This window comes from Bidens hawaiensis, unplaced genomic scaffold (assembly GCF_021521415.1).
Source record: "Bidens hawaiensis isolate Kalapana, Puna unplaced genomic scaffold, B.hawaiensis_p1.1 tig00007761_1, whole genome shotgun sequence".
Taxonomy (NCBI): Eukaryota; Viridiplantae; Streptophyta; class Magnoliopsida; order Asterales; family Asteraceae; genus Bidens; species Bidens hawaiensis.
Window position 1 is genome coordinate 775,090 of NW_027491539.1, and position 16,513 is coordinate 791,602.

At 35.5% G+C, this 16,513-nt stretch overlaps 1 protein-coding gene across 1 annotated transcript; it reads left to right on the forward strand.

Moving 5' to 3' along the window:
* Window positions 1–83: 83 nt before the first annotated feature.
* Window positions 84–3,258, forward strand: LOC143636074 (protein GAMETE EXPRESSED 3-like). Its single transcript, XM_077103759.1, has 10 exons — window positions 84–286; window positions 366–550; window positions 638–973; window positions 1,041–1,287; window positions 1,355–1,639; window positions 1,736–1,822; window positions 1,932–1,964; window positions 2,025–2,084; window positions 2,167–2,309; window positions 2,423–3,258. The coding sequence occupies exons 1-10, from the start codon at window positions 196–198 to the stop codon at window positions 3,161–3,163; spliced, it is 2,208 nt and encodes a 735-aa protein (XP_076959874.1). The 5' UTR covers window positions 84–195; the 3' UTR covers window positions 3,164–3,258.
* Window positions 3,259–16,513: the final 13,255 nt, after the last annotated feature.

Sequence of the window (16,513 nt, forward strand, 5' to 3'; positions counted from 1 at the left end):
ATTATAAACCAGTTTTATATATTATTGTAGTAGTTTAATTTTTATATTGTACAAATTTCTTTTTTTCGAATTTTTCTATTTTTATCTCTTGGGTGTCTATCTTTTTGCATTTCCCGCCATCTAGTGGCAGTTAAATAACCGTTCCTCTTCATTTTCCATTGAAAACCCTAAAAAAGTTTCGATCTTTACTCAACCATGTCACCGATTGTCAAAATCTTGAGTCACATTCTTACACTTTATATGCTCGGATTACATTCTGCTGCTTCAGATCTTCCCTTGATTTCAGGTTATTATTATCTTATCTTTTCTAAGTTAAGCTTTAATCACTATTATTTTTTTTTTACAAATTTTATGATTTTAATTAGGTCACAGGCACCGTCCTATACCAACAACAACACTCTCAAATCCTTTGGTCACTGAAGGAAAGGTTTACATATGTCTGGAAAAGGACTTAATAATATTCCAGAATGATGGTTCAATTATAAAGAGAATACCTCTTAACTACACTTGCAATGCTGATATAACACCAGCTCTTGGTGCTTCTGGAAAGGTATAAGAGTAATAAAATATTAGCATACTCTTGATGACTGTTGGTTAGGTTAGGTTATATGATGGATGACTGTTGGTTATTTGGCAGGTATATTTGGTTGCAGAAAACCGAGTACTAAAAGTCGATACTATGTACATGACAACTCCTGAATCTGCAGGGGAAGTGTTCTTGGGCCTGGGAAGCGGTGTCCTATGGCCAAATGATACTGTGATTCTTGGGCTCACAGCGAGCATACCTGCTTCTTGTGTTATTGTTAATTTGAAAAGATGGGGACTGTATGCTTACGGGTTTGATGGGAGAACAAAGTGGGGCACCGGACCTGAAATGCATCGATTTCGTTTCCGTTACGGTTGTAGGAAGAGTATCACAGGATGTTATATTGTTTCAACCCCTGTGTTTGATCATTGTGATGCTAATTTATATGTAAGCACGGTTTGTTGATTACGTTTTGATGATTAATATTGGTATTAAGTTCTTGTTACTGTTGCAGTTTTCCAATAATCAAGGAGAAGTTTATGCAATGTCGTTTCTCGGTACTTATGTAAAGTGGATTCAGGATTTAAGCTATCTGAATAAGAATTTCACTATAACTGCTGGAAACAATGGTCGGTTGTACATCACTGTTCCAGAAAGATCAATTATTCTGGCTTTAGATGTGTTGACAGGATCCGTTTTATGGCAGAATGATATCGGCCCATTAGGTTCACAAAACCCTGCACCGGTTGTTGATATTAATGGTAACTTAAGTTATTAAGAATATACGAAATATTGATGTATCTTCTGTTGAATGAGATTTACTTACAGGTTGGATATCTATCGGTTCGATAGATGGATTTCTTTACTCAATCTCACCATCTGGGATTGTGAAGAAATTTCACACAAGAAAGAAAACGGATACTGTGATTCAAGTCAAACCGGTTCTTGATTGTTCTGGCTATGCGGTTTATATATCTCAGACAAAAATGGCGGGAATGATTAGACGTACGGATGAGGAAAACACATATGTTTCTGCAACGAGACCGGTAGAGACGATTTTTACATTGCTGGTTCCTGCAACAGGAAATGTTTATTGGTCTGAAAGTTATCCTGGTGATCTGGTTTCTTCACTGTCATCAAAAGTCGACATTTTTACAAATAACTGAAAACGACTTAATTTGACCTTTTGTTTTTTCATAATTAAAATAGGCGCGGTATCGAATTTGTTTCTCGAGAGTGACTTAAGGCTTTTTGTTGTGGATGAAAGAATACTTCTTGATTTTCTTTCTATTTCAAGTAAGGTTTTTTATTTATTTATTTATTTATTTATTTTGGTTCTTGAGATCATCGTGTTGAATTAGAATATGTTGGAGCTTATAACTTTATTTATTTCAATCTGATGCAGATACTGGGAATCCGCTTTCATGCTTTAGCACACGTAACAACCTTATACATTATTATTACATTAATCTGTGTTTTAATATTTTTGTTTTAACAGATCAGAAACTCACATCAACCTGTTCAATGATGGACATCAAGAAAGTTAGCATCTACACAGGTAAACTATAAGCATACCACTCAATCTCATACTATAGAATTTTGCATCCAGTTATACTAATTAATATCCATACTTCATTCAGGTAATGAGAAAGCAATCGAATTGTTTCTCTTCTTTGAAACAATTACGTTGATATTGCTAGCAGCCCTGGTAAGATTTTGCTGTGTATTTTGGAAGAAAAAGAAGCTTCAAAATCAAGATCTTGGAAACTTTCTGGAAAAGAGAGTAAGTGCCTTTAATTATTGGTGTTTGGATAAAGTATCTGTCTGCATAAATGAAACAAGAAAATTATACTTCACAACATCATTAATAAACAGTCATGTGTCGTCGTTTTGCAGAGTTCGCTTCGGCTTCAAAAGAAGGTATGTGATAGAACAATCACCGAGCTGGAGAAAAAAACAGCCGAGGGATCACCAAGCAATGAAATGCTAGAAAAACTGGGGGATTTGGTGAAAGAACGAGAAGGTATAGAGAGAAAGCTTTCAACCACATACAGTTTGGGAAGAGATGCACCAAGCCCACAATCACAGCCACTAATTCCACTCTCTGATAAGAAAAGCAAGAGTTTTTCGTTTAAAAGTGGGCAGAAAGAGAGCGCCGATATATTCGATATAATTAGCGACACTTATTCAGATGAGTATAACAGCAATGAAGAAAAGACAGAGTCAAAGGGGAAGGCTTTAATGGAGCCAGAAAGCTCTAGTGATGATGATGATGATGATGATGGTTTAGATGGTGGTGATCATGAGGAAATTGTTGAAGAACAAGAAGTGGAGATTATTGATGAGGATGATGATGATAATGAGGAAATTGTTGAAGAACAAGAAGCGGAGATTATTGATGAGGGTGATGATAATGAGGAAATTGTTGAAGAACAAGGAGTGGAGATTATTGATGAGGATGATGATGATGATGACGACGACGACGACGACGATGATGATGATCATGATGATCATGAGGAAATCGTTGAAGAACAAGAAGTGGAGATTATCGATGAGGGTGATGATCTGCAAATTGTTGGTAGCAGTATGCGAAAGAGGTCGGTTTCTTTAACCAAGAATGTTGGTAGTAGCAAGTAACTGCATTCTGCAAAATGTTGTGTTGTGTTTCTTGATTTTTCTCGGTTTTAATGATGTTTTGTTGAGTAGTTTTATTAGCATGATCATGCTTGTGAGAGTAGGGATATGATTGATGTTTAAAATTGAACACTTTTGCATATTTCTGCTATCTACTTATGAAATCCATTAGCCGTCCAATTTGAATAGTATTCTCATACTTATGAATATCTAGATTTTGATCATGTCTACCAGTCAAATTTGGTCATGTCTATCAAAGTTAAAAAGTCTACTATGATTGTTATTTACAATGTTTTGTATCATAACTTTCAATACGTTCGATAGTATCATCGATAAACTAATAATGTTTCAAGTCACATTAGTTTAGTTAGTCATTATCAAGATCATTATAAGTAATTAAAGTTTGATCGGTATCGGTTAAATTCGTAACAATAACGCTAATAAACCCAAAAAATAAACGTGAATTGTAGCATTAACACTCGTATAACTTAAGATAAAAAACATATTTAAACACTACTAGAAAAAATGCCTTTAACGACACGCATTGCGTGTCATTAAGAGGTACAGATGACACGCAAATGCATGTCAATGAAGCCCCAGTCATAAATTTAACATGACACGCATCTGCGCGTCATGTTTCTTGACACGCATTAATGACACGCTTTCATTACTCGCATTTACGACACTAGTATATGACAACCCATTTATGCGTGTCATCTTATAGTTTTTTTAGTATATATATATTTGCATAATTACTAATTTTTACAATAATGACCCAAATATAGCTGCAAAACTATTCATTTCATGAAATTAGTCAAATATTACAAAAATTGTTAAGTTAACAAAAACATAGTTTGTCAATACAATACATCACCAAAAAATAAAATATGATACAAAACTTGACCATTGTTTGCGAATTCCATCAATAATTGCATCCACGTATTCATCTTTGTCTTCCCAAACCTAAGAAGAAAATTAAACAAAGAAAATATTAGAACTCATGGCAAACAACATCAAATTTTTAAGTTTAATAAGACCATGGAAGTTAAACAAGATGAAGCAAAATTCAAAGCTTATGCCTAGCAATTTAACATTCAGGCAATACCATAGCTTAGTAACAATCTGACATTCAACTACCAGATGCTACTAACAATCTAATATGCATGACAAACAATATCAAATTCTTTATTTCAAAAAGGCTATGGGAGTTCAAATATACATACATATATATAAACATATTTGAATAATAAACGAGTCAAGCTCGAGTTTGAAAAAATGACTCATGAGCCAAACTCGAGCTTTAGAAAAAGACCACCTGGTGTAGTCTTACATGATGCAAACTATAATAGTTATTAAAAAGACACAAGGTGTTACAATCACAAATGATGTACCATAAAAGTTCATGGAAACTGTCAGGTTAGTTTTCATGGGTTTTTTTTGTTACTTCAACAAATGTTGTGATAATATAATTATTATCATTAGACCAATCACAAACTGTATAAACATAGTGGATGTTGTGACAATAATATTATTAGCATGACCTCTTGACCATATGTATGCAAGAAAATAAAAATTTTAAACCATCACACTCGAGTTTTGATTGCAACCAAATATTAAATTTACAAACAAAATGATACTACATCACACAAGAAAGAATGAATTTAGACAAATTGTGGAAACAAGACAACGGGTAGAAGTTACAAACCTGCAATTTTGGTGAATCAGTTGGCATGCTGCAGTTCTTTAGGTAGTTAAACAGTCCATGAAACTTTCTTCTGCCACAAGATACTCTATGTTCCCTAAAAGTGTTTACAACTTCAAGTGAGATCCATCATATAGTGATACTAATTCCTTCAATTGCAAAAGCAGCAGCAAGATTCATCATAATAATCCTGTCCTGTGGTATGAAAAAATGTTGAATAAAAATTACTATTTCCACAAGATAAAGCAATGCAATTTATGTCAGATTGTAGCACGAATAAGAATAAAAGATCACCATAACTCTGTCATTACAATATTAATAACTTGTTGCAATGACCAACCTTGCAGAATCTATATTCATGAACTGTACTTTTTACCTACGCTTCGTTGCAACATTTGCATAATATAAAGCGCTTACAATGACAAACAACACAAGGATCGGTGATTTGTCCTGCTTTCTTGTTAGAGTCCATAGACACATCTATAGTGTATTTAATATAACAATTACAAAATATAATTAACTACCTAGCATAGTTGTCAATAGCGATGATAGCGGGCGCTATAGCGCGCTATGTAGTGATGCGGCTATAGACCGCTATATACTAAATATCGGTCATTTAGCGTGATTATAGCGGTATTTAGGGTTTTTTTTTTAATTTTTATTTTATTTTTTAATATAAAAAATTGTAGAAACCTATTTTTAAGGCTTGTTTATCGACCAAACAGCTGCACCTTCTACAAGTTCCACCGTAAAAGCTTATTTTGTGAATATAAAGCCTAATTATTTGCTTAAAAATTTTCTACTCCTTTATTGCTAAATATGAAATAGCGGTCGCTATTTACCGCTATTCGCTATGTAGCATATAGGTGACCCGTCGCTATTTACCGCTATTCGCTATTGACAACTATGCTACCTAGCCCAGCTGCTCGTGAGCTACTCCAGGTCAGCTCGTTAAAAACTCGAATCAAGCCGAGCATAAATGATATCGAGCTTTTGAAAATCATGTTTTGTTATTTGGTTTTTGGGACTTTTTGAGCCATTATCACAGCAAGAAAAAACTTTGTTTTGTTATGGTTTTGTAAGTTTTGGCATTCTATGAAGTTGGTTTTGTTATGGTTATCTCAGCTTGGTTTTGTAAGAATTTTATCGAATCACATTACTTTGAGAATCTTTTTTACAATAACAGCTCAAATAAGCTCAATAAATTAAATGTAATCAACGATATATAACAATTTGAAGTTCTATCTCATATAAATAAGCTAAGAATGTTCTTTTGCTGCTACAAAAATAAAACGCAAGTTCAGACACCTTTGCTGCTAAAAAGAAAGATAATGCTAAAGCGGTATTGAAGGGGTAAGTTACCAAAATACCGGCACCGTAACGATCTATTCGGTATTTACTATTTTTCATCCCTACATAGAGCATTACAACAGAATGGAAGAAATTAAACTTCTGTGAACCCCTAACAAATCTCAAAACTCATAGAATTCAAGTTATTCTTCTGTGTTCATACTTACAATTTTGAATTCCATGTTATCAAATTCAAAACAGTTACATATTGTTTCTCCAATAAACATAAAATTCTCATAAAATTTTAAGTTTAAGTCACACATAAACAACATAACGATGCACTAGCACCAGCAAAACCCCAAGCTCATTCTCAACTATACTACAGTTGCGGTTCACCTTAATTCAACCGGTAAATACGAGCATGCTTACTTAAACGAATTAAGTAAACAGATCTAAACCAATACCTACATACTTGAAGGCCATATCAGATATGCGAACGATGACAGAGTGAGAAATCTCATGAAATGTTGAAGGCATACTTAAAGGCATGTACCTCACAGTAGATGAATAAGGCAAAATGAAGGCATATACCTCAAATAATCATTTAATCGACAGAAAATTTTTTCATCAAATAAGCAAAACCTAGCCAATTGAACCCTAGATGGCGTCGTGGTGTAGCAGAACTGATCGATGGCCGAAGTTGTACTCAACCCTAGAAAGCGTTCAATTGTGAGAGAGTACTGTGAGAAGATCGTGGGACTCATAGTTATAACTTGGCTCTTGGTATCTATTTTGAGAGAATTGGGCGGGTCTTCAAATTTTCATTTGGATCGCAAGATGACATGCACATATGACACACTAAGTCAGTGTTTTAATTTATGACACTAGTTTAATGACCCATAAAAATAAGAGTCATAAATCTTCAAATTTTTTAAAAATATGACGCTATTTTAATGACACATACATTTGCGCGTCATAAATCAACGCATGTCATAATGCGCATGTAAGGCATTTTTTCTACTAGTGAAAAGAACGTGTAAATGGTTGATAAAACCAGCGTGGTACAACTACAAATGGACACGAATATGGTCGTTATCGAGTTACAACACTGAAACTAAACCAAAAAATAAATTTGTTAACGCTCAAATACAACAATTACATATTAAATAAAACATAAATTAGTAAGTCCAAAAAATTAACATAATTAGTATGGGTATTGGATCGTAAACACATATAGGTAACCCTAAAATAAAAAAATAATAAAAAACAAACAGAATAAAATATTAAACGAAAAAATAAAAGAACAAAAAAGAAAAACTCGGGCATTGCAGCGGCGAACCGATGCCAATTTGGTCGACATGGTATTGACTCTAAATCGTAAACATGAATTAGTATGTCCCTAAAATATAATATAAGAAATTAAAACAAGAAAGAAAAAGACAAACGAACTAAAAATGTTAGGCATGAGATAACCATGAACTGCCACTAAATGATGCTCCTCTCATGTACCCATAATTGAAAATTCTATACATCCTGTACTGCCGTATCAAATTACCAAAAAACACCATAATCATACACAACACTCTTCTCATCCACCCTAACGCTGTGTTCCCGAGTTTATTTAACGAGAGAAAAAACGAAATTAAACATTTTCATTTCCTTTCTATTATTTTCTTTTCCTTTTCCTTTCTCTCCTCAATTTCTCTCATTTTGGAAGGAAAGAGATCATCCGTAATTTTTTCCTTATTTCACCCATTTTTCCTTTCCTTTCTTTCCTTTAATGAAAGTCGGGAATACACATTTTGTGTTGGATTTCTATGGATATTTTAAACTTAGTTAACCATTTAACTAGTCACAATTAAGGCGGAAGCGTGATATTTACAAACTAAACATATGTATCCATGTGTTTATATATATGTATATATTACAAGTTTATATAAGATGTGTTCATGAACAACCTAGTTTATTCATGTCATAAGATTACCAATAATCTATATATTAGAAACCCGAAGCAAGGATCAAATGATACGGAAAAACTAAACTATCAAAGTTATAAACACTTACATTCTTAACCCTTTAAGAGTGTAGTTGATGTTGAAGAAGATGATGATGTTGATGCTAGACTTTCAAAAGGAAAATCCTCAAACGGAATATACCCCGAGCCTCCAACACACACCGAGCTATATTAGGAAGCTTGAACACGAGAAACCGAGACCCGAACCTCCTTTCTTGGCTTTCGGCCGAACCCAAAACAAGAGAGAAAAGAGAGTGGTGTTTCTTTTGTTACTTGAAAGTGTATTTGGTTACTTGAAAGAATATCTATATATTCACACTCAACCTTTTCAAATCCTTTCATTCATCATGTTAGTTTTTAGTCAAGTAACCTTTACTCAACTTCCACCAAATACATGACAAAATTTGACCAAGACATTGGGGTGTGGGGCCCACCCTAAAACCGGCCCCAATAATTATTATTATTATTATTTTTTTTTTATTTTATTTATTTTATACTTTATAAAATATATATAAACACCCCATCTTTTATAAACCATTTTATAAAAGAACACATATTTAAATAATCATTCCAATAATAATTATTTGAATAAATAAATTAACCAATTAATTTATTTAACACTTTCAAGTAAGTATTCAGAAACCCGATTTTCTGAATGCGTCGTGTTCTGTATTTGTCTTATAGATCTTATCTTAACAAATACATAATTGGTGTGTGTCTAACTCGTTATTGGGTATGACCCGACTTGGATCAAACATAACTAGCCACATTAACCTAATTATGTGTCTCGGGCATACAGTATTCCAACAATCTCCCACTTGCACGTGACTCATAAGAAGTTAATGCTAATGGTGAATACCGCCTAACAACAGGTCACCACTCCTAGTGTGTTTGACTAAGTGCCATTCAATAACATCATCCCCTTCAAGTCCATACTTGATATGATATAGGTAAGTCTTATCATTACATCCCTTTGTTACTAGATGTCCTGTCAAATCGAAGAGACACAGAGTGATCATTCTCTCAATGATTTAACTTAACAGGCCTTAGACATCTAAACTCTCAACACATAAGAGGAACAAATCCCATCTTGACTGCATACATCCTCGTTGACATCTCATATGATATCTGAGCTCTTTCTTACACGTCATCGTGTTACCGAAATAACAAAGAAGAGAGTCAAGTTATCAGACTTGATGAGAAACCAGATCCAATATGCATCTCAGGTCAAAGGACACAATGATACTCGCCTTTACTCAAGGATTACTTATGATCAGTTGCACTAACTCCATGCAGTGATCCTTGAGAGCGGATCATGTCCAATATTTGTATTCCACAAATATCTATGAACCTTGGTGGCAAACCTATGCCCTATATTCATCACATGAATATCAACCAATCCGGGTTCATAATAGTCTTAACTTCATACTTGTTCCCACAAGTATGATCGACTACGGACGTTTAGAACAACATAAGTCATTCATGGATTAAACATGCAAATATAGAACATAACTCATTGAATAATTAAAACATAATTAATTTTCATGAGATACCCATTACATTCGTTCTTATAAAAAACACTAAATATAGATTAAATCCACTCACTAGAATACCGAAGTCCTAATGCACAAACATGACCCTCATGCTTTGGCCTATCGAGGAGCTTCGTGAGTGGGTCCGCAATATTTTGATCGGTATGAACTTTATGAATACATATCTTTCTCTTTTCAACTTCATCCCTTATGTAGTTGAATCTGCGCTCAATGTGCCTCGTTTTCTGATGAGCACGAGGCTCCTTGATCTGTGCAATAGCACCCTCATTGTCACAGAATATCTCTAGGGGCTCCTGAATGGTAGAGATAATCCCTAGATCCATGATGAACTTTTTCATCCATGCAGCCTCTTGGGCTGCCATTGAAGCGGCGATGTACTCAGATTCTGTAGTGGATAACGCGACAACATCCTGCTTCGAACTCTTCCAAGAGACAGCGCCTCTATTCAAAATGAAGACATATCCCGACTGTGACCGAGAATCATCTCGGTCAGTTTGGAAACTCGCATCCACGTAACCCTTTACGACGAGTTCCTCCTCACCAGACCCATATATTAAAAACATATCCTTAGTCCTTCTAAGGTATTTTAATATATTCTTGACAGCCATCCAATGACTGTCACCTGGGTTGTGCTGGTATCTACTCGTTATGCTTAAAGCATACGAGACGTCCGGTCTGGTGCACATCATTGCATACATAATAGATCCTATTGCCGAAGCATAAGGAACATGCTTCATCCTATCATGCTCTTCCTTAGAGCTAGGACTTTGGGATGAGCTTAACACGGTTCCTCTAGGAATAGGTACCAAACCTTTCTTAGAGTTTTCCATCCTGAACCTTTTCAGGATTTTATCAATGTATGCACTTTGATTGAGTCCGATCAATTTCCTTTGTCTATCCCTATAGACCTTTATTCCCAAGATATATGTCGCTTCTCCAAGATCCTTAATTGAGAAACGACTACTTAACCACGCTTTAACGCTTTCCATACTTGGTATATCATTTCCAAATAAAAGTATATCATCGACATACAAAATAAGGAACATGACTATACTCCCACTAGCCCATTTATACACACACGCCTCATCACCGTTTTGGACGAAACCAAACGCTTTGATTTCTTCATTAAAACGATGATTCCACATCCGTGATGCTTGTTTCAACCCGTAGATTGATTTCCTTAACTTACATACTTTGTCAGGATTAGATGGATCGACAAAACCTTCAGGCTGAACCATATGGACATCTTCCTCAAGATATCCATTAAGAAAAGCGGTCTTGACATCCATCTGCCATATCTCATAATCAAAATGGGCTGCAATGGCAAATAATATCCTGATCGATTTAAGCATCGCGACCGGCGAGAAGGTTTCATCATAATCAATCCCTTGAGTTTGTGTGAAACCTTTCGCTACAAGTCGTGCTTTGTAAGTATCTAGATTTCCATGCATATCGGTCTTCTTCTTGAAGACCCACTTACATCCAACCAGTTTGGAGTTAAGTGGACGATCAACCAATTCCCAAACTTGGTTATCGTGCATGGATTGCATCTCGGCGCTCATGGCTTCAAGCCATTTTTCACAATCAGGTTGTGACATAGCATCTTTGTAGGAGATCGGTTCATCCGAATCGACCAAGTAGCAACCATCCACGAGAAATCCATATCTCTCGGGAGGTTGACTAATCCTACTAGATCTGCGAGCAACGTGTGTATGATCAACCATTTGATCACCTTCAACATCCTCGTGTTGAAAACTAGTATCGACCAACTGTGTATCATCCAGTGATTCTTGAACCTCTTCAAGTTCCACTCTTTTTTCACTAGGTCCTTCCATAAGGAACCTAGTTTCTAAGAAGTAACCTTTGCGTGAAATAAACACTTTTTGTTCACTAGGATCATAGAATATATATCCTATATCATCCTTTGGGTATCCTATGAAGATACACCTGATGGATCGAGCCTCAAGCTTATTTGGGGTGTCACGTTTAACATAAACTATGCATCCCCATACCCTTAAATATGAAAAGGATGGAACCTTTCCATGCCACACTTCATAGGGTATTCGATCCACCTTTTTGGTCGGGGCCATATTCAAAATACGAGCCGCTGTAAGTAGCGCATATCCCCAAAATGATGGTGGTAGTGAGCTTCGTGCCATCATTGATCGAACCATGTCCAACAGTGTTCGATTCCTCCTCTCGGATACTCCGTTATGTTGAGGAGTACCAGGAGGAGTGAGCTGTGAAACAATTCCACAATCTCTAAGATGACTTTGAAAAGCATCACTTAGGTATTCGCCTCCTCTATCGGAGCGGAGTACCTTGATTGTTCGGTCGAGCTGATTTTGTACTTCATTTTGAAATTCCTTGAATATTTCAAAGGCTTCATGTTTGTGTTTCATTAGATACACATACCCATATCGACTAAAATCGTCGGTAAAGGTAATGAAGTACCTTTCACTATTCCTACTAGTGGGCTTGAGAGGTCCGCATACATCCGTATGTATGATACCTAACAAGTCCTTAGCCCTTTCATTTGTACCTTTAAAAGGCTCTTTGGTCATCTTGCCTTGAATACAAGATTCACACTCATCAAACGAACCTAACTCATTTGTTTTCAAAAGACCATTCTTTTGGAGAGTATTTACACGATTCTTGTTTATGTGTCCAAGACGACAATGCCAAATGTAGGAATCACTCAAATCCTTTTTGAGTCTTTTAGTGGAAGTTTGATATAATGAGCTATTTGAGGTATTGTCATGAACCAATTCATAAATACCGTTGTTTGGTACAGCTTTAAAATAAAAGATACCATTAGATGATACATGCATTTCTGATTTTACAAATTTAAAGTCAAAGTTACATTGTCTAAGAAGGTGCACAGAAATAATGTTCCTAGTCAAACTAGGAGCATACAAAACATTTCTCAAAACAACTTCCAAACCACTTGGAAGCGATAAAGTGAAGTCTCCTCTAGCGACCACGTGCACCCTTGCACCGTTGCCCATGAAAAGACTCACTTCGCCCTTCTTTAAGTCTTCATTCCTTTTGAACCCCTGCAACCAATTGCAAATATGAGTTCCACATCCGGTATCCAATACCCATGTGTTAGAAGAAATAAGATTTAGCTCAATATTAATCATAAAGACATTACCCGAGGCATGCCCCGCATTCCTCTTGTCTCTTAGCTCTTTTAGGTAGACCGGGCAATTGCGTTTCCAATGTCCGGTCTCCCCACAACCAAAACAAGGATCATCCTTATGACCCCTCGGTTCCACAACCTTTTGTTTCTTTGCCATAACCGGTGATTTGCCCTTACCCTTAAGATGCACAGGAGGACCCTTTCTTTTTGCTACCTTAGCCTTAGGATTGGGTTGAGATCGATTCTTGGATCTACCTTCATTGATCGCAAACACGGGTAAAACCCTTTTGCCCATGCTCGCCTCGGCTGTTTTAAGCATTGAGTGAAGTTCTCCAATGTTTTTGTCCCACCCGTTCATGTTATAATTCAACACGAAAGTGTCGAACCTTTTCGACAAAGAGTTAAGGATCAAATCCGTTGCTAACTCTTTTGAGATGGGACAATTGAGCTTGGCGAGGCGATCAATGTAACTTTTCATCTTAAGCACATAAGTTGAAACTGGTTGATTATCATCCATTCTACATGCATGCAAGGCTCGAACCGTTTCGAACCTTTCAACTCTTGATTGCTTAAGGAACATTTCCTTAAGTTGAGTAATCATGTCGTACGCATTATGGTTTTCGAAATCCTTTTGGATTTCGGGAACCATAGTCGCCAACATGAGGCATGACACTTGAATGGAATCTTCCGTGTGTTGGACCCAATTCATATATTCGACCTCACTTCCCTCTTCCGGTTCATTGGGGATAGGTGTTTCCAAAACATGATATTTTTTTTCTTGTTTTAGAACAATCCTTAAATTTCGGAACCAATCCGAAAAGTTATTGTGGTTAAGACGGTCTTTAGCGAGAATAGATCGGAGAGATACATTTTGGACGTTAGGGATTATGTTGTCGTCGACGTGTGCGGCCATCTGCAGAATTTTAATTAAGTTCATTTTAGTGTTTTACCTTTTTAATTATTAATACCCTTTTATATATACCAAATATAATTAATAATTAAAATCTAGAATCCAACGATAAACCCGACTCCGGTTAGGTGACCTTTTTCCCATTGTCGGTTTATCAAGGTAGTTATTCATAACAATTGCAAACCCTTTTGCAACTTCTAGAGTTTATGGGACCGGTTCGAAATCATATTTCGTGTCGGCATGTTAATCCCATCAACACCTATTAGACCCCATGTTTGGGTGACCCTCTTCACATGGTTCTAATTTAAGTCGTCCTACTTGTATCAACTTGTAATATTAACATACAAACGGTTAGGTGACCTTTTTCCCATTTATATGCCAATATTACCTCAACATATTAATTTACTCTACGCGGTTAGGTGACCTTTTTCCCACTAAGAGCTTACTAATATGTTAAGCGTTATACAAAAGGATGGTGTTTAACTTGTTATCCTTAATTTTAAAAGGGATTTTTTAGTTTTAATAATTCTAGTTGTAAAACTTTAAATCATGTTCTAACATGCATTTAGTAACATGATTATTTTGAAACCATTTTCAAAATTCTAATTTATAATAAAACCATTTTATTATGGGCGTGAGACGGCTAGTTAATAAATCCATTTTATTAAACTACGTGTCACGTAATTACCGATAATTATTAGAACCCGTTTTATGCTTTGTTAATTAATTCTATGTGACGAAGTTGATATCCTAATATCTAACAACCACACAATCAAACAATCAATTAACAAGCATACACAATTATACTAGACATGAGCCACTAAGTTAGACCACACTTGTTAGCCGAAACAAGTGTGTGTCTTAGGTCCGATCCTAAGGGACACATGACACATGGATGTTGTAGCTCCCACTCGATCCCGCATCCAAATGCTTCGAGCATCTTCTTCAACCCCGTTGTGATCCATTGGGCTTGAACTTGGGCCTTAGCTTCCATAAGCTTCCATTTGGGCTCAATAGGTGGGCTTAGGTCCTTTTGGGCTTGAATCCCTTAATGGGCTTGTGAGACCCATTATCACCATACCCCGCCCAATAAGGCCCAAACTTCCAATTTTGCAATCTTCTTTAAATTTACAAAACAAATGTCCTAATACATTTTTTCTATAAAATAAAGATATTACAAATAAACTATTTATTACATACCCATATGAATAAATAATTACAAAACTGCCCTTAATTAATTATTACAAACCGAAACTTTGAATAATTAATAACAATCACAACAAACATCCATTTGGTCTACGGCTCGGTCTAGTTTTAACAAACATAACCCGTTATGTCTTAGGAACCCGTTCCAAAAAAACCTCGACCTTATCGGGCCTAGCCCAACCCATTTGGGCTTGACCCAATAACTCGATTATGGGCTTCGGCCCACATGTCCAAAACACATGGGCTTCGGCCCAATGAAAGGTCTTATGGGCTTCGGCCCATTCATCCAAAATGGGCTTCGGCCCATTTCACTCGGTTTTATATATATTTTTTTTGAACAAAGCCAAAAAAAATAACTAGATTAAATACAAAAAAAATATGCATGTTAATTTTTTGTATAAAATCTTTCAAGGGAAAAATATAAAACCGAAAACCCGAAGCCTAGTTTCCCGTATCCCGGCTCTTGATGCCATTTGTTGGATTTCTATGGATATTTTAAACTTAGTTAACCATTTAACTAGTCACAATTAAGGCGGAAGCGTGATATTTACAAACTAAACATATGTATCCATGTGTTTATATATATGTATATATTACAAGTTTATATAAGATGTGTTCATGAACAACCTAGTTTATTCATGTCATAAGATTACCAATAATCTATATATTAGAAACCCGAAGCAAGGATCAAATGATACGGAAAAACTAAACTATCAAAGTTATAAACACTTACATTCTTAACCCTTTAAGAGTGTAGTTGATGTTGAAGAAGATGATGATGTTGATGCTAGACTTTCAAAAGGAAAATCCTCAAACGGAATATACCCCGAGCCTCCAACACACACCGAGCTATATTAGGAAGCTTGAACACGAGAAACCGAGACCCGAACCTCCTTTCTTGGCTTTCGGCCGAACCCAAAACAAGAGAGAAAAGAGAGTGGTGTTTCTTTTGTTACTTGAAAGTGTATTTGGTTACTTGAAAGAATATCTATATATTCACACTCAACCTTTTCAAATCCTTTCATTCATCATGTTAGTTTTTAGTCAAGTAACCTTTACTCAACTTCCACCAAATACATGACAAAATTTGACCAAGACATTGGGGTGTGGGGCCCACCCTAAAACCGGCCCCAATAATTATTATTATTATTATTTTTTTTTTATTTTATTTATTTTATACTTTATAAAATATATATAAACACCCCATCTTTTATAAACCATTTTATAAAAGAACACATATTTAAATAATCATTCCAATAATAATTATTTGAATAAATAAATTAACCAATTAATTTATTTAACACTTTCAAGTAAGTATTCAGAAACCCGATTTTCTGAATGCGTCGTGTTCTGTATTTGTCTTATAGATCTTATCTTAACAAATACATAATTGGTGTGTGTCTAACTCGTTATTGGGTATGACCCGACTTGGATCAAACATAACTAGCCACATTAACCTAATTATGTGTCTCGGGCATACAGTATTCCAACATTTTGTTCTTTCTTTCCTTAAATGAAACTCAGGAACACAACAAT

Excerpts from the sequence above, each read along its gene's own strand:
- LOC143636074 (XM_077103759.1), top strand. The coding sequence starts at position 196 with ATGTCACCGATTGTCAAAATCTTGAGTCACATTCTTACACTTTATATG. Across the intron at positions 287-365 it reads AGATCTTCCCTTGATTTCAG|GTCACAGGCACCGTCCTATA; the intron begins GTTATTATTATC and ends GATTTTAATTAG. Across the intron at positions 974-1,040 it reads ATTGTGATGCTAATTTATAT|TTTTCCAATAATCAAGGAGA; the intron begins GTAAGCACGGTT and ends TTACTGTTGCAG.